Source organism: Sinohyriopsis cumingii, chromosome 19, assembly GCF_028554795.1.
Source record: "Sinohyriopsis cumingii isolate HCF-2022 chromosome 19, ASM2855479v2, whole genome shotgun sequence".
NCBI classification, from domain to species: Eukaryota; Metazoa; Mollusca; class Bivalvia; order Unionida; family Unionidae; genus Sinohyriopsis; species Sinohyriopsis cumingii.
Window position 1 is genome coordinate 55,952,340 of NC_142979.1, and position 27,637 is coordinate 55,979,976.

Sequence of the window (27,637 nt, forward strand, 5' to 3'; positions counted from 1 at the left end):
TATTTATTTGTATGATTAAAAATTACAAATTTTAAAGACATGGTATCCTGAAAATTGGAGGAAATGGATATTTAAGTTAATTTTTGGCATGGTCACACACATTAAAACTAATGCTACATTATTTCAAATATTTTCAAAGCAATGCTTCAGTGAGTTCTCTATCATATTTTCATAAAAATATTACTAAAGTTCATTGTAGTGATGCCACTGGTTCAATGTACATGTGGTAACACCACCATGTAACAAGGTCATTCAATCAGTGCTGATTACATATACCTGGGGAATATTTTCAGTGTTGCAATATTCAATACCACCTATTAAGAAGGTTAAGTATCTAAATTTTCAAAGAAGAAAATGTGCTAATTACCAGATGACTGGTAAACAGGTTTATTGTAACAGTGCATAAAACTACAATAGCAAACAAATGCAAACAAGGAAGAAGTCAATGTTGAATTAGATACCATATTATAGTAATGCAACATGCTTGTCATTGTCCAAAGAAATAATACAGCTTTGAAACAGAAATAGGAAAACAAAAAGATGAATATTAAATATCATTATGGATTTATGACAATCTCATCATTCCAGTAATGTTAGTTTCTTGATAAGAACATTCTGATGAACAAATTCTGCACGAGAATGTGCTCAGGTGTCCAAAAATTTACAGTGTATCAATAATTACAATGATTTCATGTCTAAACTTATAGCATGACAAAATTATTTTTGCAATAAATACATGTAGTTGTGTCCAAAGTTATATAGAGGTTTAATATGTAAAGAGACTGAAGAAAAAGAATTCTTAATTATTATTCTTAATTATTATTATTTTAATATAGGTGTACACTAAGCCAGGCTTTCTTCTATAAAGAAAAATGTGACTAATATCTCCAGTATGATGCTGGTTTGGTAAAAGTGCGTGTGTGTGTGTGTGCGTGTGTGTGATTTCGTTTTTTAATATCTGCAGTGTGGAAGTTTGTAGTGATGTCTAACACTGGGGCATCATGCTGCAGACATGTCCCACCCAGTCACATTATCCTGACACCAAGATGACCAGTCCTAACACTAACCTCTTAATGCTGAGTGCCAAGCGAGGCAGCTGCTAGTACATTTTTGTAAGTCTTTGATATGACTCAGCTGTAGTTGGAACCCGTGACCTTCTGCATCCGAGGTGGTGGTAAAAATGTATTCACTTCTTGACAAGCGAAAATGTTATTTGCTGTTTCAGTTACAGTTGCTATGGGTTGTATATAAGTAGTTTTTGATGTTATGCCCTTCAGTCAATTATGTTTAACCAACATATTAAGCAGAAAAACACCCCAGTATGCCTTCTGTCAACTTTGCCCAAATTCTGTTGAGCAGTTCTGCAGAGAAGTTAATTAAAAAATTTCTATCTTTAGTAATGGAAGTTGTATTGGATGATTTACTCACCACATCCATTTAACACATTTTTAAAAGCCTTGAGGCCAGAACATTCTCTGTAAGATTATTTGCAAAGTGTATCAGTGGTTTTTAAGAAGCTCACCTAATTGGAAGGTGAACTAAAAATCACAAGCTTTATACATCTCTCCCTTGGTAACTCACACATTACAGGGTCAATAAACATCAAATGCACCACAGAAGTAAGGCCATGAGATACAAAGAGAGTCTTTCATTTTGGTTAACAGTTGTAAAACATGGGTGGTGTGCTAGTAACATTTGTTTATACATAAGAATCATAATCTCCACTAACTTTCCCAAATATTCATCCAATAGATAGTAGACTTGAAGAAGCTGATTGAAGAAGTCAATTAAAGTCAATAAACTGGCAGCAGAGAGATCAAGTTGACATGCAGTACTTGCAAATTTGTGTCTTTAGAGGTGTAGAAGCTTCCCTTGTAAGGTCAGAACGTGAATCCATCTTAAGCAAACACAACTAAAGCTGAAGATATATTAAAAATACATGTGCATTGGTTAATTCCTCATTGATTTTAAATATCACCATACACATCTTTGCTTACAGCACATGGTAAAGACTGAGTACAACTTTGTGTTGTATGATGTCATGAATACAGTCAGCATATACAAATCTCACTGTCCCAGAGCAATACACTAGTATGTGAAAAAATATCAACCAAAACAACAAAGAAGATAAAAATAGTTACACTTGAAAAACATACCAGCTATTCTGAATGTATCAATGCCTAATTTTAACAATAATTGGCAGGTTACCCAAAAAACAAACACTTACCATGCTGTTTAATTTTCATCAGAAATTAGACTGACCATGTATGTTACTCTTGTATTGAAGGAGACAATTAATTTGTTAACTGGTTTGGTCATCACATCAAAGAACCATTCAGTCATCTACAATTGTCAAATGCCAGTTTTGGCATCATGTAAGGAGAGTTATTACAACTACTTTTTGTATGCTTTGGTTTCATAATACTCTCATGCCCTTGTCATTACACACAATACTTGACAGTCTGGCGTCAGTGTAAATACAAATGTTTACATTCTCTTTTATGCCAGCCATTAATATACAAACATAGACATTTCAACCATTAATACATGTGAATACTGGAAAATCATTATTACTGGGATTTTTCAAAACATCATATTTTATCATCATGCATTTCTTTATTTTTGTTCCCAACTTAGCCCAAATAATGAGATCTATGGATTTTATCACATTATATTTGCCTCATTAGTTCTATGGGTTCAGAATGATGTAATGTTCCAGTTACATGTACATGAAATGTTACAGAAACTTTATGTAACTTTTTTTATACATGACATAATAATATGGCTAATGGGTCATGCAAATGTAAACAGATCTTTTTTTCTCAGAAATATTCAGATCATTTTAACAGTTTTTGAATATTTAGTTTAAATTGACATATGCGATGTTTGATTTAGATGACAGCCAAATGAGATGACAACCTACTGAATGATATGCAATTGAGATTGCAATCTGTGTATTTAATAATAATTATGATATGATCAACCTTTACAATGTAATAACAGAAACATTCCTTGGAAGTTGTACAGATCATTTATGAACCTCTTTGAAACACATACTAAATGATGACAAAATGGAAAATGAATAGAAAACAAACATTAAATGAATGCTGGGCACATGCAAAGCCAAATGAATGATAGGTAAATGCTTAAAAGCAGGGTCATTGAGAAGAAAAACTGTTGCAATATCCTTACCTTTTTTCTTGTTTATTCAAGAAAATTCAAATAGTGTCGATGCATTAAATTCTGCAATAAACATGAGCTTTTCCAACAAAAAATATTATCAGTTAGTCATAGTTAAGTCTGACTAAAGCAGTTCTCAACAAAGTTCTTGTCCACAGCAATAAATTATCCATGTCAAATGGATCAGAACATGGTTATTTTAGTGGACAAGAAAACTACCAATGTTTAATTTAAAGTTCATAATGTTAGAAAAGTTAACATTTATTGCAAAACTGAATAAATCAACTACCATGGGCCATCAGTGCTGAGATTCAAATTCCTCATACTTGAATAACCATTCTCTGCCAGAATTTATTTTGGACATTTGAATCTACATTTATTTTTCCACACTCTATGGTACTGTGGAATTAGAACAGTGGTGTTTGCAGAAGATTTCATCTTCTTTTCTTACACTTTCAATCCATCATTAAACTCTAAACATTTCTGATTGATGACCAAGCTAATCAAAATCAGCTAAGACATTTCTACCAACCAATGAAATTGATCATTTTGTACTTCTTTTGCAATGAGCGAATGAGCACACTCTATTCATAAGCTTTGGATGTGTCTGATTCAGATGGATGAGAATCAACCAAATTGTATTTGATCTCATCTTGAGTTATCTCTTTTATATACCCTACGACTTTTTAGGAACCAATACTTGTACAAATCAATGTAAGCATTTAGTGTATGTATGTATGTATGTATGTATGTATGTAGGCATGTATGTATGTATGTATGTAGGTATGTATGTATGTATTAGCACATAATGGCATCTTGGCACAATAATGGCTATATGGCACAAAACAACAGTAAAGATCTAACACAAGTCCCTCAGAAGCAATGACTCTAAAGGCCAAAAAATAATATCCATACATTCATGATAAGTCTACTTCTTAAATCTGACTGCTGACTGCTGAAACCATTTCTGATATTTCTAAACAGTTACAAGATTTGCAAATTAGCTGGTGTGGCAGCTATACTGGATGCTAGGTTGGCTCAAGTTTAATTAAGGCCAACTAGACATCATTTTATGTCTTTTTTGTTTAAACTTCATGTGAATATGACCATTCATTCAGGAGAAATAACAAGATTTTCAAGATGGATGCCATTGTGGTCAATTGGCTGTCAGATCAGCACCATTTTCATTTAGGAGCAATAAACATCATGAAAGGTTCTTTGAAGAAAAACCCATGTCATCATGCCCATCCATCTAGAAGGAGTAGAAAAATTTTCAAACTGGCCACCACGGTAGTCATACTGGAGGTTATGCAGCTTCCTAATTTAGAACCAACTAGATATTATATGTCTCATGGCGAAAGTTCATGACAGCATGACTTTCCATATAGTAGTAGAAATAATATTTTCAACATCTCTCATAAAATCCAAATGTCAATAGACCATCCATCTGGAAGTAGTAGCCAATAATTTCAAGATGGAATCAGATCAGCACCAGTTTCATCTGGGACCAAATGGACATCATAAGAAGTCTTCTGATGACAACCCCGTTTTGCTATGACTTTCCATTCATTGGGAGAAACAAGCTGCCATATTGGTCATCTGATTACTAGATAATAAAAGAAGTCTTTCAATGGAACTTCCATGTTAATATGACCATACATTTTCAAGAGGATTTCCAAGCAGAACCATTTTTATTTAGGATCTACTAAACCATGTGATGAATGTATCTGTAAAATTGCATGGCAATACTTTCCAGTAGTTAAGGAGTAACAATAAAACATTTGTGCTAATGGATGCATGACGGACAACAGGCCATCCCACAAGCTCATCAGATTCTGATAAGTCAAACTGAAAAAAGGCATACAAATTCTGTAAGAGGTATATAAAATGAATGATCAATGTACAAAATATAAAACAAAATACAGGATTTAGTTTGTTTTTTTTTATATATACTACATTCCCTCAACAGTCCAAGATTTTCTCTGGTGGTACATCATCATACAATTTCTTAACAAGGTGTTTGGAAATTTCTTACAAAGGAAAGGCTAAGCTTGTACTTTATGCACAATGTTGATGCACAAATTATTAAATGTGCAAGGATTATTAAAGTTTGGTGGCATCATCAAACTTCACCCATTAACCCATCACATAAAAAAGCTTCTCTCTATCAGGGTGTAAGATGATACACTTAAGAAGAATGTGTTCAGCTGTAAGTGGACATTGGCAGGGTATGCACTCTGGTTGAGGTCAGCCTTCAGGAGGTATGCATGAGTGAGGTAGGTTAATCCTATGCATGATCAGCACAATACCACCTCTTCTATGCAATGTTATCTTCATGCAATGTTATCTTCTTAAGTTTATTAGTGGAATTTTCATGCCACATATTTTGCCAAGTATACAGAATATGCTGATCTGTACAATATTATGTCTGTATATCAGTGTTTCCCTTTACCCTCATTTGCGCTTCAGGGACCCCCAAATTTTTAATTTAACCCCCAGTTTTGATACCAAAGTTGTTGTTTTTTTTACTAAATCTGACCCCCAGTTTTGACACTGGGGCTATTTTTTACCTGCAGTCTTGTACCCCTAGGGGATACACTGGTATATGGAATCTTCCTTTCAGAAATGGGGAACTACCATGCAGCTTTGGCTGCCTTATCTGTCCTTTCAGGTATATATGGTAATCTAAGAGCTAATGCCATTACTCACCACAACAGCTCCCCATGCTTCTTCCAACCTATTACCATTCTACCTAACTCCTAACTTTCATGACTTCACTGTTAAATAATAATCTTTTTTCTACATCTAAACTGTAGCGAAGGAAACTAAAAATTATGACCCTCATCTTAAATACAAAGTTTAGTAGATTTCATTTGGAAATTAAGAAGACTGAATTGTGGACAGACTGATGGATGAAAATCACAATTAAAACACACATTCTACATTTAACATCAAATTTTGAATTTGAAACCAGGATTATACACCATGCTACACAACAGATGTTCACAAACATGCTCACGAATTCAAAAATGAAAAAAAAATATCTTCAAAGTTAGGAATTATGGGACCAATCTTTTCATTTGTACAGGGGATGGGGACAGCCTGGGGCTTTTCATTCTAGCTGAAACATTTTTAACCTCAAGATATTTTTCTATAAATCTGAGTAAGAATATATTTTTTCTTCAGATATATGCATTTGTGGGCCAGAAATTTCTGCATACAAAAATCTGAGCCCATATTCTGAAAATCATATGATCTGTTTCTATCCTACTCAACTTTCATAAAAGGAAAGAATATAAAAATAGAATAATACAATTCATTGCTATATCAGCTGAATAGTATAGGTATCACTAGAATAATTGAGCTAATCGGCTGTTACTGCATCCTAATGTAGTCCCTACAAAATCATTCAAACTTTTACTGACTTTTTTTGCCCTTAAAGACCTGCTTACTAATGAAATGTTACATGCCTTAAACAAAAAAGCAACATAAAAGCCGGACAGAAAATGAAATGTTCACTGAGCTCAGAATCTTGGCTACTATGTAGAATTAGAAAGCAAACAGTGTAATTCAGCTGGTCTTGAAAAGGTCTCTTGCACTAAACATTTTCATGTACATCTAATAAAACTATTTCCAAAAAATGCAACATGACCTATGCTGATGTGCTTGTATGTTGAGCTGAAGTCAGTGCCAAACATAAGTAAAACCATCCTGGCAAATCTGAACTTAAAACTAATGAGGTGGAAGTCACAAAAACATCAGAAAAATGAAAACAATATATATGGAACCATAATTAGTGCAGTGATGCTGTGTAGTGACAATATTTTGGGTAAAAGAGGGAAAAGTGATGTGAGTTCTGTGGGAAAATGCTCCTGAGTACTGAAAATGATATTGAAAAATCTTTATTAAGGGACTTTCCAACTAGTACCATATATACTCATTTATATAACCTGTCCAACTGCAAACTGCACAGACCCAGATCTGCTACTGCCTAATGCACCAGCAGATCTGGGTCTCTGCAGTTTGCCAGGAGTCAATCATAGTAAAACAAACATCAAAGACCCTAATTTTCTGCATATTATGCAACAGAAAATCAGGGCTGATGATGTCTGCAACAGAATCTACTTTTATGTGAGTATATATGGTACAGTTATCTCAAGCTACATGTACGCTGAAGTCTTCCTGTATAAAATACTCACTCTGTGCCCTGGATATGTTGGGTGTAGGGATTCCACTCTTGGGCTGGGACAAACCTGATGGTTTTGCCAGCTTGGATGGGGTCTTCAAACCTGATGGCTTTGGTAAACTCATCTGAAATGATATTTCAAATCTAAATTTTTAAAAAAGCAAATAACCAGCATGGGAAAAAAAAGAATATCTGTATTAGGTTTTTAAATAAGAAAATAGTCTCCATTAACAGGAAACAAATTACTATGTCACACAGTTATCAGTTGTTGTTAGGGTTTAAGGCCATTTTTCAGCACACATGGCAGCAAGAACATTCTGTGGAAGAAGAAACCAGTAAAATGCCAGGAAGAACCACAGATAAATGGGCAGCTACTGGCAAGCTTTCTCACATGCCAAAATTGGCCCAGCCCGAGACTCAAACCTGTAAACAATTTCCAGGAATTAAGGATAATATCTTTTCTTGCTGAAACCAACTCTGATAGTCTTGAACAAAAACATTGTCAAATTAGTCACTATGGCAGCCATACTTGATGTACTCTAAGTTCAGAACCATTTTCATTTATGACAAACTTTACACCATTAGAAGACTTTTAGTTAAAACCCCATGCCATTATTACCAGTCAGGTGAATTGGTGACAATATTTTAAATATGTTCACCGTGGTAGCCATATTGACGTCCAGGCAAACTAGATATCATAAGAAGACCTTTGGTGAAGACACTAAGTCAATATGACCATCAATTCTGGTGGAACAGCAATAACAGGATTTTCAAGAGGGCTACCATGGCAGCCATATTAGATGTCCTATTAGCATAGTTTTTATTCTGGACCAAAATGAACATCTAAAGAAGTATTTTGCTGAAAACTTCATGTTAATAGGACTCTCCATTTAGAAGTATCAATAACAAAATCTTAAAGATGGCTAGTACACTGACCATATTTCAGGTCACATCTGCACCATTTTCATTTAGTATGAACTAGACACAAGACATCATCTAGTGAAATCCAATGTCATCATCACCTTCTGTCTAGGAGTAGCAATAAGATGGTATTGTGAGCAGTTTATATTTAAGACAAACAAAGCACCAAGTCTTATGCTGAAAACCTCATGTTTATGAGACCATACACTGGTGGAATAGCAACAAGAAGATTTTCAAGATGGTGGATGTGGTGGTCTTACTAGATGTCTGCACAGCACCATTTTTATATAGGACCAAATAGACTTCATAAGAATTCTGGTGAAAATCACGTACCAATAGGGCTACCTGTTTGGGTGTAGCAATAATATGATTTTCAAAATGGCTGCTGTGGTGGGCATATTGGATGTCAGATTGGCACCCTTTTAATTGAGAACAAAGTAAACATCACATCTTTTGTTTAAAACCCCAAGATGATATGATCAGCCAGTCAGACAGAGTAGTGATAAAAAGATTTTCAAGAAGAATGATATGGTGGCAATTCTGGATGTCTAATCAGCACCATTTTCATTTAGAATCGACAAGACTATGGGATGAATGTGTGTGTATAAAGTTTCATGCCAATCTTCCAAGTATTTTAGGAGAATTAGTGATAACAAAATTGTGCTAACAGATAAATGGACATCAGACAACAGACATCCCATAAATGTTTCTGATCTATGACCAGTAGAGCTAAAAACTGGGGAGCAAAGTGATTTGTCAACATATGAATCTTCAAGTGATTACCATATTTAAATTTGATGGCAATCCATCAAATACTGTGGGACCAGTTGTTCAACAAGACTGAAAAGGAAAACAAATGGAAGGAAACAAGAATTACTATCTACCCATGTCTGAACAGAGGATGGAGTATCATAAATCAGTGCATGTTTATTTTCAAACCTTTGAATCGGGACAGTCAAACTGATACTTTTCAGACACATACCCACACACACACACACACATTGTATTAAGCTAACGGTAACCCCCTAGGTAAATATATCCAAACAAGAGCATACTGCACACTGATCAGTACAAAGAAAGTATCTACAGGCTAGAATGTATTGTGTAAAAAAAAAATTGTACATTACACTGAATACACTAATTTCTATCGGATGCTAAATTTTTTCATGGATGGTACATGCTACAAAGTTTAAAGATTTAATGAACAATTATTTTTCAGTGGAAACAATGTTCATTACTGAAATATTAAAAAAATGCAACTTCTTCCAGAACTACAAAAATGGATACAAACAAAAATAAATCATGTAAAAGTATTTCTACAAATTTATATATACCTGCAATCACCAGAAGAAATGGCTGTCAAATGATACTAGTCCAAATGCATGTATCAAACTAATGCATTTGTGTACATACAGTACAAAATTTTCTTTCTTCTAACAGATGCGCTTCCTTTCAAGATCACTCTTGTTTTGAAGGGTGAAAGATGCAAACAAGCTGGTTCTGTCATTTAAGCACATGAACAGATGTTTTCCATTTTTCCTCCCAAGGAAACCAAACTTACTTTTTCTGGCTCCCCATTTTACATCTGCACTGCATTATATTTGATTATATGCCTTTGTTGCAGTCATCTCAAAATACCATAATTAATCTTTTGAACAACCCCCTCTTCAATCTTTCAAAGAAACTATAGCAACTTATATACTCTGACATCACAAACCCTATAGATTCTCTATCACACCCTTAATTTTAAACTCTACTCTTCCAATGTGGTAAAAGTAACCCCAAAATCATGTCAACATTTTGACGAGTCTTATGTGACTTGTTTAGACTCAAATAAACAGTAACACAAGAAAGAGGGAAAACAACAAGTTTTTAAAAATACAATAATTTATTTACCTGGAAAAATTCTGTAAAATTGAAAAAATATGAACTTACGGTTTTTTAGAATCAAATCCAAAAATAATCCAAGAATAATCCACGAATAAAATTTTGAAGTCCTAATAACAAAATGTTCAACCGATTTCATATTCGAATCCCGGCGAAGAATCCAAGATGGAAGACGGTGACGTATGCTGCAATATGTAGTGTTGAAGTCTACGGTTCCTTGTAGAAACAAGAATTATCATTCTGGTTTCTGATAGCTGACTAAACTTTTATAAAATCTGTTCTTGTTCCACAATATTACATGATCACACATATTTTCCAGAAAAATAACAGAATTAATCCCTTTGAATCCAAATAATTTGAAATAACTCCAAACCAAGTAATCTGAAATAACTCCAAACAGAACAACATAACAACAGTTTAACAGCCCAGCTTCTACTGAGATTAATTCTCCAAAACATGGGTTAAATTGTATTCTAAACATAAACATGGGGTCACGTGATCATCTTCTGGAAGCTAATACAAAGCAAGTACCTGTTATAGGTCACGTACACCCAGTGTGACCCAGATGAAAACCAATAATTTTACTCTAAGAAATAATAAATTTTAAAAAAATGTTTACATCTTCAACCCGAAATCCCATCATGACCTCAACAACCAATAATTTTGAAATAAAATAGAACTTGTTTACGATGGTTGCTACAAATTTTGAAACAAGGTCAGGATTTAGATCAACACCTGGTGTTTATAAAACAAAATGTAAAGGTCAAACTATTTTCTGAAAAAAGTATCAGCTCTAGAGAATAAATTTACATTACAATATCAAGTACATGTAATGAAAAATATTTTTTTTTAAACTGACAAACAATTAAACTGAAATAAATATATATTAAATCAGATACAAGTAAATTAAATATACATAACACGAGTCTTACTAATATGGCTGCATTCAGAAAACTTGGTTTTGAGAAACTTTAAACAGAAATGTGCCAGTAAAATAAGGATGCTCCCTCCCCAATAAGAAGCAACTGATGGGAAATGTTTAAAGTAAAAAACAAACAATGAATATATAACTTCTGTACAACTATGTAGAAAGAAAATGGGGAAAATCAAAGCTAACCTAAAATTTCTAAAATGCAAAGTGTCATACCAGACTTGGTTTCAGTCCATAAAGTCCTTAACAGTTATATTACAGAAACAAGCTTCTGATACGGATGATGAGCAAAGATCTGTGTCAAACATATGCTATAACTCCATTAAATTTTGCTATAGTGAAAATCCAAACTGACCTAGGTTTTTTAATTGTAAAGCCAAATTATAAAAATTTGGTTTTTATTCATGAGGTCCTTCTAAAGTTACTGAATGGAAATTAAATTATGGTGCAACTGATGGACAAAATTCTATATCACACAGGCCACAACTCCAATGATTAATTTGATTCTCTGAAATTCATTAAAAGTTGTTGTTGTTGTTGTAGGGTTTAACGCCATTTTTCAGCACACGATAGGCTATACATGGTGGCCAGTATTAATGGTGGAAGAAGAACCCGGGAAAAGCCCGGAAAGAACCACCGACCCATGAGAAGCTACTGGCAAGCTTTCTCACATACCCACATTAGCCGAATCTGAGACTCGAACCCAAGCAGACAGAGGTGAGATGGCAGTGATCCATAACGAAGAGCGCTTTTAACCACTCTGCCACTTGGCCCCCCCCGCCCTTTAAAAGTTATTGCATTGAAACAAAATTTATGATCGTATGGCAGCATCAAACTTTGGTAAAAATAATACACATCCCATACCACATCATCTGGACATGTTACCATATACCCTGTGCAGAGACAGTATTCTCAACAGTTTCAGGATTAGGAAGAAATCAATTCTTCACTCCTGGAAGTCAGGAGTTCCAGGCCTATTTCAGAGAATCCCTGGTATAAACCCACCAATTTCCCATTTTCAAAAGGATAGAAAGGGTAAAAAAGTGCTAGGTCAGCAATAAGAAACATGGACAGTTGGCCAAATGGAAATATATTTTTTTTGTTTCGCTTTAGTGAAAACCCTATGTTGATATAGCCCTCCACTTGGGAGTAGTGATAAGAATGTTTCATGATAGCCACAATGATGGTCATATTGATGGTTAGTCATTTTCATTTAGGACTAACCAGACACCATAAAAACCCTTCTGATTAAAACCCCATCAGAAAATAGGAGTATCTAAAACAAGATTTTCAAGATGGCCACATAATGGATTTCAGATCAGCACCATTTTCATTTTGGACCAAACAGAAATAAGACGTCTTTGGGGGAAAATCCCAGATCAGTATGACTTCTGTTCAGAATGCGTGATAATATGTTCAAGATGGCTGCTCTGGTGGCCAAACTGAACTTCAGAACAGCATCATCTTTATTTATGACCAACGAGGCATCAAAAGAAGACTTAATGACAAAACCCCATGCTGATATACACATCCATGTAGAAGTAGTGACAAGACCTTCAAGATAGCTGCTGTGACTGCCATATTGGACCCCAGCTCAGCACCATTTTCATTTAAGACCAACTAGACATCATAAGAAGTAATTTAGTGATATGACCATCCATTCAGGAAGTTGTGGTTTTGTTGGTTTAATGCCATTTTTAAGCATGATAAGCTATTTATGTTGGTCAGTATGTGTAAAGAAAGAACCTAAGACTCCAAGAAAAGCCACCAACCCATGGTAAGCTTCTCACATACCCTCATTAGCTGAACCAAGACTCAAAACCCATGCCAACAGAGGGAAATGTGAGTGATCTATAAAGACAAGCTCCAAAGACCATTCGGCCACCCAGGGCAGTGTATCCCCCAGGGGTGTAAAACTGAGGGTAAAAAGAACCCTTTGGTGTCAGTACTGGGGGTCAAATAAAAAATGTGAGAGTCAAAAATGTACTGACAAATTTTCATCTGACCAGTACTTTTCAGCTTGAAATAGGATACTGCAACTTGCCCAACATACTCTCTCTCTCTCTCTCTCTCTAAACATACAAATAAACCAACATGCACAATTAAGAAACAAATGCACTGTCATTCAAAGAATAATTTTATTAGTTCATTTTCCTTTAAGTTAAAAGTCATACTTTTAATAGTCTCCTTACAATCTATTTGTAGCAGTATTATAGACCAACACATTACATATAAGCCAATACAAAAAGCCAACTAAATCTTTTTAACCAAATGGCAGTTAATTTACTGCCTTTAATAAAATGTGTACCATCATTCATTTCATTTTACTTTGTCCTAGAACACATTTATCCAAGAATCAAAGAAGCTGATGATTCATCTTCTTTTTAATAAGTTATACCTGAACTTTTAGATCTTTCTTTTATTGCAGTAAAGTTAAAAACCAACAAAATCTGCAATGACACCCTGACTTTGTAATACAAATAACGCATTTTTAAAAATTCTTACACCCTGTCACAAAAGGATTATTCACTTTTACAGTCTTCGCAATCAAACGATCAGAAGTCACACTGGTAATCCCAATGGATGTGCCATATTCCAGTCAAGGGAATTATTTTCTCCATTTTTCATTGAACTTAGATCCATTGTTACTCTTTTGTGTTTTGCTTCTTTCACTTTCTTGGCTAATGATTCTTAATGCATGCCGTTTTAATCTGGAGATCCCTTTCTATCGCAACAAGCATCGAGGTTAAACAACTGTTTGACATCTTGCTGAGCTCAATGGAAAACATGTGAAAGCTCATAAGATTAGGGGAAGCTACTCAATCATAACACTGACTATGCTAGTCTGGTTCCATTTTTCGTATGCTCCCTGCGTTTCACTCTGCTTCATGAATAGTGGAATGCAACGCAGTGAGCATACATAGCAAGGAACCAGACTATGCCTATGCTCGAAGTATACATAATGCCATCCCTCATCCAAAGTATTGGATATGAAATAAAACCTGATCACATTATGCAAATCTTTTGCATAAAAAAAAAATGCACAGCAACAAAACGTGTGCATGAATTTTCTCCAGCATGTGTCCCTGACGCACAAATGTGCATAAAGGGAAACTCTGACACATGGCCACCCATTCAATAAAAGTAGCAATAACAGTTTTTACAAAATGGCTACTATAGTGGCCATATTGCACATTAGATCAGCACCATTTTCATTTATGACCAGCTAGACATCATAAGTAGTCTTTTGGTGAAAACCCCATGCTGAAATCATCATCCATTCAATAGCAGTCATACTAGGATTTTCAAGATGGCTGCCATGATGGCCATATTGGATGTCAGATCAGCACCATTTTCATATATAACCAACTGGACATCATAAGAAGTCCTTGAGAGAAAACTCCCTGTTGATATAACCATACCATCAGAAGGAGTGGCGATAACAAGAGTTTGAAGTTCACTGCCATGTCAGCCATACTGGACGTCAGATTAGCATCATTTTCATTTATAACCAACTGGACATCATAATAAATCTTTCTGTGAAAATCACAAGCTGATATAACCATCAATTCAGGAAATGTAGCAATAACAAGATTTTCAAGATTACTGCTGTTGCGGCCATAATGAATGTGCAAGCAACACCATTTTCATCTAGGACCAACAAAAACCATGAGAACAATGTACATGTAAAGTTTCATGGCAAACCTCCAAGTAGTGTAGGAAGAGTAGCAATAGCAAACTTGTGTTAATGAAAGAACGGACATCAAATGACAGATGGACAACGAACAAGACACCATCTCATAAGCTCTTTTCATCTATGACCAGTAAAGCTAATGATTATGTTCAATCCCATGAATGGTCACTTAGAATGCTGTGAGTCTTCTCTGCAGGCAAATTAGCATCTTCGTTGACACCAATGAAACTTACATGAGTAAACACCTGGTATTTCACTGTACCTTACATAAAAACATAAATTGCCATCAAATTAAATAAACAAGATCATTTTGTGAAAAAGAAAAATCATATTTTACCAGCTCTTATGAGTCAATATACTTGTCTGCACTCTTTTTAAAAGTCTCCACTATGGATACTGTAATGCCCAATACATAAATTATTTGTATAATGGAATACTGATGATTGGACAATACTGTCAAAATCAAACTTGGAGAAAGTTTTCATTACTTCATAATTCCTATTCTGATCATCACCAATTTAATTCAAATGCAATTACAGCAAAACTGGGCATCATTTATTTGCCAAATAACTGCAGGTACTTAACACAATCAACAGAACATGGTACAGGTAAAACCTGTTATAACATGATTTGTTATAATGCAGTTACGCTTATAATGCAATGGCAGCATGGCTCCCAGCTTTTAATTTAAGGTGACCTCTCTTTTTCACATCCTAAATATATGCTCTCAAAAAAGTCAATTATTTGTAGCTCTAGCTGATTTTTAATCCCACAAAGTTCTGCATTTAATGTTTTCCAAAACAAACAATATTTGATCAAGCGGTACATTTTCTATGGGGAAGTTTTTCAAAATTTTTTTAATGCAATCCCGCTTATCTTGCGTGTTATTCTTTGGACCACGAGCATTGCGTTATAATGGGTTCTACCTGTATATTGTAGAAGGGACTTTTTATATGATTTAACTGTTTTCCAATTTTCTAGTCTTTAACATAGTCATGTTGAATAGAATCCACATCTTCCAAAACAATACAAGCAGAATCTTTACAGCACACTCACCCCATGGCCTTATGGACATTAATCATTTGGTTTAACAGGTCTAGCTCTCTGGTCTATGTAAGTGAGAACAGGCATTTGTGTTTATGCAAATTAATTAAATAATTATTTACAGGACTTACAATTAGTTTTAGATTGTGAAAATGCTGATGATATTAGAGACAAGATAGTAGATTAAGTTTCTCTAATTAGCAAGAGTATCTTACATATAGATTTTAAAGAAATATATATTTTATACTTGAACTCTGACAATCTTTGCCAACCCTTACACATAAACTACATTTATTTAACATTTATATTTTGAGGAAGAGGTTGAAAGTGAGTGAGTCTGATCACATATATTATAATCATTTATATGTTTTCAAATCAACTTCCAGACAACTCATTAGTGAGACATCAAATGTTTAGTTTAATGTAGGAAACACAGATCTGTGTACCAGAAACAACCAAGCCAGTTATCAGGATGCCTCCTGTTAAGTCTGCTAGACTGATATATATATATACAGAGGCAGAACTTGTTGAGAGAGCTTTTGAATTGGAATTAAAGAAATATGTAACCTAGATGTTTGTTTGTTTGCTCTACCAGCTAATTCTTCAATGTAGCTGCCACCTACCCCACACAACTACAACAATATTATCAGAGTGGAATTTGCAGAGACAGTCCTTTTCACAAAATAATTAGTGATACGGATTAACTGTTAATTAGTCCCACTGTCTTCCAGTTTAATTAAGCCTAGCCTTTAACTATTCTGCAGAATCATGCCTATGGCTGACCATAATATAAATAGGGAAGTGTCCCCATAGGAGTACTGATCACAAGATTTTCAAGATGGTCATTGTGACATTCATACTGGATGTTCAAGCAGAACCATTTTCAGTCAGAACCAACTAGAAAGCATATGAAGTTTGTTCCTGACTTCCTTGCACTATGGCTGACCCTAGCAGACCTCAGAGAAAGCATTCCCTAAAGACCTTTTCTAATCTAATGCTAAACTAGCATATGGTCTGTATACCACCTGAAATAATTAAATCTGACACTATAAAATTACTTTCCTTTCAGGAAGAATATTATACAGATAAGATTTTCACAGCTGCACCATTGGTATTCACACCAACTAGACCTTGGAACCAATGTGTGTATAAAGCTTTAGGGTAATCAACCACATAGTTTTAGAGGAGTAGTGAAAACAACATTGTGCTAATGGATGGAGAGGGAAAATGCTATAAGCATCTAGTAGAAGAATTTGAAAAATTTGGTAAAGTGTCGGGTTCCAAAATAAACCACGACAAGACCGAAATCTTAAAAATAGGCAACTGGAGGGGCAACCACCCTGGATCACCCCCTCACCTACTGAGAGACACGGTAAAGGTTCTAGGGGTTTACTTTGGTAAAAAGATGTAGAAAACCATAAACATATTATCAACAAAATAAGAGAAAATGTGAAAATCTGGCCAAGGTGCCATTATGTATCATGGAGCGGGCCCATGTGGCCAAGACTTATTTATACTCAAATATTAACTACATAATTAAATCCATAGATATCAATAATAAAATTTAAACAAAATAGACAATAAAATAATAGATTATATATGGAATCATAAAATGCATTATGTAAAAAAAGACATTATATAGGGCCAAAAGTAGAGGGGACTTGGGGTTGCCGAGCCCCCTACTACTAAAATTAACTAACATGATCAGTAGATTAAAAAAATTACAATCAGACCCGGCTACAGTGTGGGAAGCACTGTTCATCTAATGGTTTGGTTTCACCTTGAGAAACCAACCAGAGATATACAAAAATAACAAATTAATAAAAAAAATTGATGTGCCATGCAAATTTAAACAAATAAGAGAACTAATTTTAAAATATAGGGACAAAACAGATTTATGGAAAATAGAAATAAGCAAAAGTCATGCTTGGATTAGGGAGGAGGTTACCAAAAATATAAAAAGTAGAGTAGAGCAGGCCAACTGGGGGTAAATTGGACAAAAACTTGGAAAAATTGGGAAAAAATAAGATCTGTCAAAACACAAAATATAATTTTTAAATATCTGCACAATGCCTGGTTAACAGGCGAAGAAGCAATCAAACGTCGTATGATCAGGATAATGCTGAAATGCCCTTTATGTAAAACAGCGAACTTCACCAAACTACATACAATTGCCCAGTGTGATAAAACTAAACATAATAGGATAAAGTTAATAATGGACATTTGCAAAAAATATAAGTATAACAAATATAACATTTTATTCATAGATGCAGACTACAAAAACAAAATAGTTCTAAAAATTATAGACTATATAGTAACTACGATGATATCCTGTGGACAGGTGATAAAGATTTTTAAATACGATACATGATACAAATAAGAACATTAACCACAATAAGAACTCAATACGTCTTACGATGAACAGATATTTACCATCAGGCTGATATAACGCAATTTATGTTGGAATTGGGGGAGAGAGGGGGAGGGAGGAATCTGTATTACAGACCAAAGGGTCGCGTAGTGCAAATGCGAGCCGATGCCATACCCATACCACCTCCTCTCACCCCACAACAGCCATATTTCAAAGAAAATTTCAAATTATATTTCAAATATTTCAAAAAAAACATATAACTTTTTTTTTAAAGAAAAGGGAAGAAAGGAATTTAAAGGAAAGAATTTTTTTTTCTTTTCTGAAAGAAAATTCTAAAGACATATAGTAAGGGATACAGGGAAACTATATGGGGGAAGTAAAAGGCGATGACATCATGGGGCTAAGTCACATGGCGCTACTTGAAGTGGACAGGTCCATGAAAGAGTCTTTGAAAACACCCCATGTGACACAAATACATACTGTATAACACTTAGTTTAAAACCCTACTAACTTCTTCTATATCTTAAAAACCATACAGCTCCCGCACTGTATGGTTGACCACTATATAATAATGTGGTCTCATTAAACAATTTTGGATCTTTCAATAAAGAATAATCAGATAAACTAAATAAAGGAGGCCTAACTCTACCCAGGAGAAACACATAGAGAATAAAAGAAGTGTGAACCTTGGATCGAGCGTAACCTACCTATCAACATCTTTAAAAACTATTACGAGGAACGACACATATTATCACTCGAATAATACAATAAGAATTGTTTTACAACAAAATATAAATAGTACACGGTTCCATCGTCAAAATTTGAAAACCATAAAATAAATTAAAAGATAAAATATAATATATCATAACGGATCTTAAATCCAAATTAGGAAGAAATACAACTGGGAAAGATATTTGATTTATACTTGCCGTCTCAAACATACAGAAAATATAGCATACACACAATATAGCACCACTACATATAGCAAACACTGTGACCTAGGCGACCTATAGCAAAGGTCACAAAATTTCAAGGGAAGGAACTTCGAGCAAGGTGAGGGAAACCAGACTCTGATGAACAACCCTTTAGATAACACTAAGGAAACATAAATACTGCATGAAAAATTCTAAAAACTAAATTTTTTATATAAAATTTTGTTTTAAATAAAACATACAACACATCTGAGGGGGAAACACACAAACATAAGATACTTTATTTTTTGGAAATGGGGGGAGCATCTGTCTGGTGCCCCCTCCCCCCATGTGACCAAGCAAAGTTGCATCACAGAGCGGAATCTGTTTTTGCAAATACTGAATAATCTGCACAGTATGTCATTTTACTGAAGTTACAAAAATTCTGTGATCCTCTTAACTCATTAACCCCTGGCGTCGCATTTATATGGCAGGAGGTAGTAGCCTACTGTCAAGCTCTGTAGCATCAAGGTCATGTATGATACACTAAAGTGGGTGGTATTATAGAAAGGTAGACAGATGTAGCTCTACATTGGTACCAAATAATGTGTTACTTGTTAGTTCTAGTTGCACTACAAAATACAGAAGGGAAAACCTAATTTTTTTCCACCCAAAATTCGCCCAGGGTCGGAATCCGATTTGGGTCTGGATTTGGAATAAAGAGTGGCCTCAGTAAGAAAATGATTGGTCTGTAAAGCAAAAGAAAAAAACTCCAACTTTTACCCTTCTGCTCATGCGCGAGCAAACTAACCAACGGAAAATGATTCTAACACAACTAGGTATTAGGCTAATGGAAAATCTGTTGGAAGTTGATGTTTTAGGATGTATTCAGAAATAGCCCCAAAAATGTGTTTCCTACTCGCATTTCAGGTGAAAATGACATAAACCTCCAGGTGTTAATGAGTTAATAAAGCAATTACTGTATGCCATTACTACATGACTTTGGTGAATTCCATGTTTTTGATAGTGGTTGTCCTTGATATCCCATCTCAATATAACAGTTAACTGTCCAAATAACTAACATGGGAGAGGACAGATCAAAATTCTAGACATTACACTCCAGCATACTGGCAGATAATTTCAACATCTTGTATGAACTATAACTGCTGCAACTAAGACAATGTGGTAAAATCCAACTAGAATAAAAAACCTGCCATATCACCTTAATAAACTGTTTTCCTGATACATGATCAAGCCAACTATTTCACAACAAAGGCATGCCAAACAAAACAATTTTGGGAATTTGTTATTCTTGCTATGGGCTCATGTCCTGATAACAACTTTTGGCAATTATTTTCTAATCAAATAATGTTAACTTGGGATAGGGTGATTATTGTAGCTAGACAAGTTCAGCTTGCATTAGGTAAACATGATGCAAAATGAAGAGATGTGGTAAATGTACCATAAATATTTTAAAATTCAGACAGTCGCAAGCAAGAAAGGTATGTTTGATACTCTACATGCGAGAGTCACAAAGCAAATAATAAGAAAAAGTAGCAACCAGTCCATTAAAGAGTCATTACTCAAAACAAAACAAATGAAACTAGTTCTTTGGAACACAGATACCCCTCAACAACGCCTTAAATGACTTAAACACGAAACGTAATCAAGTACAGACTGACATACAAGGGTAACACTATATCCCCTTATCAGTGCCATGATGCAGCATTATAAAAACCACTAGTTATGTCTTGACTGAACAATAGTCACAAACAGTACCAGGCTCACATGTACACTGGCCTTTGTCTAATACTTGCCATAACATGTACAAACTAAAGTAATTTATGTAAAAATAGAAATAGGTCACTGCAACCTAAACTTTACTTTCTCATGGTGTTGAAGCAAAGAAACACCATGATCAAGTTTGATGGATACAGCCTACAACTGGTAATAACAATAGATTTACTCTAAGCTGAACCTGTTAATCATCCATTAATGCTAGATAAGAAAAGCTGGTCACTGTGACATAAGCCCCCCAACCCCTATGGTGGTTTAGAATGATGTAAGAAGTGTCCTAACTACGTTCCATAAAAATACCAAGCATACAGATGGAGCTTTGACAATAAAACAAAACAAAATTTACACTAAGTTAACATTTAATATTTTAAAAAATAGTCTTATTTTAAAAAATGAGGTCACTGCAACCTAAATGACCTGGCATGGTTCAGAATTTAGAATGAACTGAGGAATAACAACCAAATTCCATGAAGACCTAATGCATTAAGCTGGCAGAAGTGACAGTAAAACAAAACGTGTTAGCTATTAACATAAATGTGAATGACAATATGAAACCTTCCATGTCTAGCTAACGAAATTTAATTTCTACTATATTATATCACTGATTCAAAAGTATAAAGTGATTTAAGGGTTTACAAGGTTCTTCTTGCTGAACACTTCACTTGTATCAACAGCCACTGATAGACATCATCAATACTTGCAACCACATTATCATATAATTACATGCACATTAAACATACAAACTGTCCTTCGAATGGACAATCAATCTCCTGGCTGAAATCAATTTCCAGGAATCCAATTTAAGACAGTTTTTATTCTCTGTGACTGCTCATTATTGAAACTATCTCTGATATTCTTTGCTGTAGAACTCCAAACAAAATGAAACTCAATAAATCAAACTTGGCAACAAAAATATTTTCTTGTATATCAGAACTAACATCATCACAAGATACCAGCAAATGCAATAGAGAATTCTTGGTCATGACCTTTGACCTTGAGCCTGGTATCATGGACAGAAAATCCCCGAAATTGTCTCAGTGTGAATACAGAACACTAAGGTATTTAAGTGGCTTCGTTGAAGGTATTTATCAGCTACATTTGCAAGCAGGGTTCAATTCAATTCATACTTGTTTGTATTATCATGCAGTCAGTACCTCTACATGCCAATGCCAAGATCACACCTTAAAATGTATGTCAGAAAGATGACTATCAATATGCAGCTAATAACAAAGTCAACATCCATTTGCATAATTATGTACAAGTTACGATGTTCATAAGTACAATGAAGTACAAATATACTAGCCTTTGATTTGACACCCAAAATATCCATTCAGTGTTTGTTTTTTAAAAACTCCATCATAAAAGGATTGCGCCATTTCAGTCTCACAATTCCAAAATGTCAGAACATGAGAAGCCTCTATATATATATTATAGCCTAGAGGATTTACAGCGCTTAACTATCAAACAAATTAAATAAATTTTTAATCTGAACAATGATAGTGTCAGTGGACAAATGGCCATGCTAGTATCTCACACATATACCCTAATTCGCAGGAATAGGACACCTCACAGTTAAAACAATAAGTGTAAGTGTAAGTGTGATGCTGACAGCCAAGATTTATGGCTCTGATAATGCTCAAAATTATCAGCAATGAATTTCCATCAGATTGATGACTATGACTATTTAGGAAAGAAAATGAAAACAGTGTTGAAAGGAACAAATTTTGAAAAAATAAATTGCATTTACATTTTTTTACTGAAAGGCATATCATTGAGATTAAAGTTTCAAGGACCAGACCTTATTTGTGGATGTGAAAACCGATTTCATCAATGAAAAATAAAATACCCAAACTATAGAATAATATTATTTAAAATTAAAATACCTAAAGAAATTTATTTAAAATTCAAATAGCAAAGCTACAGAATAATGTTATCTGAATTAAAATTCCAAACTTATCAAATAATGTTATTGTAAGTAAAATACCAAACAACAGAATAATGTTACCTTAATTAAATTACCAAAACAAGTTATTTTAAATTAAAATTGTTTAGATAGGCAGGCTTAGATCCAGGATTCTGCAAATAGGTTTATGCAGACATTTTCAGGGATTGAAACTAACAATAGCCTGTTCGTCTGAGACTAGTACATTTCCTAACAGACAAAAATCTATACATTGATATTAGTCTAATGGGACTAAGGAAAATGTTATTTTAAATTCAAATCTGACAGAAAAGGTGAGGACGACTTCTGCCTTTTAAATCTGCAAGGACAGTGATTGTTTTTCCACTGATTATGGTTACAGTTTATTTAAACTACATATTTCTAAACATACTTTGAAAGCTAAACTGTATAAATCTATAAATATGATTCTGACAAATATTAAAATTTTAAACTAACTTACTTAAATTGGTTTAGTGCAAAATAAGAAAAAAATGCAGTGCAATCTAAAACAATTTTTTTAGTATAAAACCAATTTCCACAAGAAATTTTTCATTTGCTTAGCTGTGTGTATTTATCTATTTCTTTTAAAAATAACATTCTGGGGAATATGTTTATTATTATTATTATTATTATTATTCTGAATGCTCATATTTGTTTATCAACACTATAAGTACATGTACATGATGTCATAACTTTATTCAGACTTTCCAAAGCCAATCTCCACTTCCAAGTCAATATAAAGACCATTCACCCAACAGTGATAACCATGGTTTGATTTTTAACATTTGATATAAGGAACGGCAACTCATCTGAAATGTGTATTGTGAAAGGGGTCCATTGTAATCGTATGTTAGTGAACTATAACATTTACTTTATCTACTACGCACAAATGTCATACTTTTTGTATAAATGCACTAGCAGGCTCTTCTCTTCAACTACATTAACAATAATGAATTTTTTAAAATTTTAAATAATTTATTTAGACTAAAAGTGCAAGTTCAGTTTTTCAGTCAGCTTACCCTAGGCATGCTCACTTGTATAAAATTTGACCTGCATGACCCCAAACGCCCAACCGAATTGCAACCAATCATTTGCTGTCTTGACATCATGTACTTTCAAAATATATTACAATGACACAGATTGTGTAAAAGTTGGTGAAAACTGGCATAGATATGAAAATGTACATTTGGAAAAATTTTCTTGTGAAGGATAATATACTCATCAATTTATCAATGGGGTTATGTATTTATAAGGGTTTTAATCCTGCAGTCTTCTCTCTGAGCATGTTATTACTGATCTGTTCACTGTGATTTTTTGTTCTCGCAATACTACCATGTAACTATTCCACCATACCAGTAATTTCTGCAATTTCTATTGATGAAGAATGTATGGAAATTCCTGGGTAATTTTGCAATTAATTTAAGCATATTATAATCATAGCTTCATTTAGTCAGAAAATATCAACATTGTACTTAATATCTGTATTTGTCACAAATAATTCAACCATAATTACAGTATACCATGGTAATACCACAGTATGTAAAGAAATACTGTGGTACAAAAATATCATGTCATACAATTCTATTATGAACATAATATTTTCTTGATCTGGATCCATTTTAGCATCAAATTTGCATCAGGCACCTGTCAAAACAACAAACCTTCCTTTGCAAGCTGTTTCAAACTGACAAGAAGTATGCAAAATAGCAAAAGATCTTGATAACTGACACACACTAATTAAGGATGGCAAATGCAAACAGATTTATGACCATAGTGTGAATCTACATCTACTCAACTTGTGTTTGAGAAAAGCCAAATTAATTTACCGGATATCCAATAATAGTGCTCCTGAATATTTACAATCACTATTCCAGTATAGGCTACCTGGTAATACTCCACACCTGCGATCCATGTCTACCAAACAGTATAAATTTCCCAAACCAAATAAGGAATTATTTTAAGTTTCCAATACTCTGGAACTTTGCTCTGGAATAGTATTCCAGTTGAGATTAGAAATCTCCACTCGATTTCCTTCTTCCAAACCCAATATATCCAGTGGCATCAGAGATGCAACTAAAATAAATAAATTCCTTTGTATGAGGGCCTCAAGGTGGATTAGTTCTTAGCTAATTGTGTTAGCCTCTTTAAGTAGGTAATTATTATTATTATTATTATTATTATTAATTTGTGAAATAACTGAGTAAAGGAGATAAGAGCCCAGAAGACTGATTGTTTTACAGGTAACACAAAAAGATTTACATTTCACAAATCAATGAAAAATCACAATGAAATGACACAAACTTTTAACCCATAAAACTGAACAGTCAAGGTCACAAACAAAAAGACATCACCCATTTGAATCTGAGTGTGCGGGAGAGGAGAATAGAAAACATCTAGTCATAAGTCATGAAATTTGTTTTATTTGCTGGGGACAGAATCAAAGCCACATGCTCACGAAGCTCACAGTCCACCCCATCTCAGATTCAAATAGTTACTGCTTAAATATTTGTTCTCCTGAAGTGTAAATCACAAAAGACAGAATAGGATGCATAGAAAGTGATTGAAACACTGCTAAAGTTGCTGTGCTCTATATGGAAATGAACAGTAAGACTCCAACCAACATCTGACGTGAACATTTAGCAGTTGTACTCCTGTCTATAATTTGCAAACAAATATGCAGTCAGCCTTACTTTTGCATTTAGTAAATATATTTTCCTCTTCTGACTTTAGTGTGTTATTTAAATTAAAAGAAGATTTAGCAATGCAGGCAGTTTCTACACATGCTGAACAGGATTCTGGAAAGAAAAAATCTTTCAATTTTGTTAATCCTATCAATAAATACAGAAAATATGCAAAAATGTCGTACAATTTTTTCAAAGTAAACATGTTTTCCTAAAAATGGTTATATTTGTGTGCCAAATAATGCAATGATATCTACACAAATAAAACAGAACAGAACCAGAGCCCTACACCGATCTAAAAATCTGGTGATGAAATGTTGCTCCCCGAGGACGCTAGTTTCGTAATGTCGAACTGAGTCCGTGTATGTATTTGAGGTACATCCGCGGAATCGTTGAAATTAAAGATGACAAGATTTTCATGCTCTCAAAAGGCGAAGCCATGGCAAGAAACGAATATACTCTATTCCTGCATATGCATATCATTCACGTTGAGTCATACTTGACTCATCTACCGGATGTTGATTTTTAAGTCGCAGAAGCAGGTGAAGATTTAAAGCAGGGAACATGAAAGATAGCAAATAAGTTCTCAATTTCCCACCCCCACCCCCGACTACCAAAAAACTGTTTTCGTCTACGCTGATGCATATTGTTATTCTTACCATTAACAACTGAGGCTTTTCCTGACTTTGAATTAAAAACAATCAATAATCTCTTCGGTAGGGAAAATGAATAAAGTCAATCCATACTACTATATTTGGCTGGTATATTCATCCTGCAGTGTTGTATTTGGATAAACATAGAGCGCAAGCGCAAGGCATTCGCTCTTCAATCGGACGAAGTTCGGGTCTTTCCGTCACAATTTATTTTGGTAGATAAAATATGTAATGTTTTGATCGAAACTCATTCGGGATCACCTTGTCTTTTTTTGTTCTTTAATTTTTATTTGATGAGCCGAAGTTATTCGACAATCCGAGAGTCAGAATTGATCGTAGTGACACCTTTCGAATATGGTAAGAGTCTTGGTGGACGAACATCTGGATGGATGTGCGAAAAACAAATTCTTATAACGTGATAGGTATTGAAAATAACACCCGACAGCATCTCAACAATGAATGAAATACATGCACTTTTTTATTTTACCATGTCATTCTTGCCACTTTAAAATTAATAAATTGTAAAATTAATATTCTTATATAGCTTTAAACGGTTGTTTACGTTGTTGTTAATGATAACAGGTTATCGAGTCCTTGCGGTGTTTTTGAAGTTATTATGAAGCAATAGCAAACAAGAGGTCTAACCAGGTTCCTTGGCGTCCCATGATTCTTCGCACACAAGTTGTGGGGGTACGATCACAATATCGTCATATCCTGAAATAACATCGGAAGTAGTTGTAGGGATACATATTAATTTGATCTGTTAGGCGAATCGCCTCTGCCGGAGTGCATCACATATCCTTCATCAATGACTGAGATTGCAACAAGGTATAACTCTTAACCATGATGATTAAAGTTCAGGATTAAAGATGGCTGATGAGCTTTCAGTTTCGGATTAGTACCATGTTTTTGGTTTCTGTATCTAACCAGGACTTCGTTTTCAGCTGGTATGCATTAGTAGTTAAGGGTGGCATTTATGGGATCATTGTGCAGAGCGGCACTTGAAGGATATAGGGGATTTAACATTAATCTTAAGGTAATTTAAAAGATTTAGAACATTGACCTGTACAACATCTTACGCTTGTCCAGCAATATATTTTAACACATTAAACTGAGCAGAGGGGGTGAACCCACCTCAATATATCCGAGCAAAGAAGTTTAATCCATGATAAAATAAAATTAAATTAAAAAAATATATTGAATTAGCTAAATTTGGGCTATATTCTTATAATTACAATTTTTTTTTTTACTTAAAACTCTGGTATGATACAGATAGAAAAAAATGGGAAAGATGGGTATATCGAGTGTATAAAGGTAGTAACCAGGCTAGAGACAATGATCTTGAATTTATGAAATACCAAAATGATATGGATAGACTTCAAGCAAATATGAATAAATATCCAGCGGAAAAACAAACCAAATGGCGGTAGAGTTTTTAA

At 34.2% G+C, this 27,637-nt stretch overlaps 1 protein-coding gene across 13 annotated transcripts in view; it reads right to left on the bottom strand.

Annotated features, from left to right (window-relative positions):
* LOC149775740 (uncharacterized) overlaps positions 1-26,353 on the bottom strand; it is a 194,377-nt gene extending 168,024 nt beyond the window's left edge. For 10 of the 13 annotated variants that reach the window (XM_089944251.1, XM_089944253.1, XM_089944257.1 and 7 more), the window contains exons 1-2: positions 26,205-26,353; positions 7,380-7,491 (exon numbers count right to left, since the gene is read on the bottom strand). In XM_089944251.1, coding sequence (XP_089800377.1) covers positions 7,380-7,491; positions 26,205-26,207 — 115 coding nt within the window. In that variant the 5' untranslated portion in view covers positions 26,208-26,353. Of the gene's footprint in view, positions 1-7,379; positions 7,492-9,621; positions 9,744-25,834; positions 25,854-26,204 lie in introns of those variants that run through there. The other 3 variants (XM_089944252.1, XM_089944246.1, XM_089944245.1) reach the window with 2 other exon arrangements.
* Positions 26,354-27,637: the final 1,284 nt, after the last annotated feature.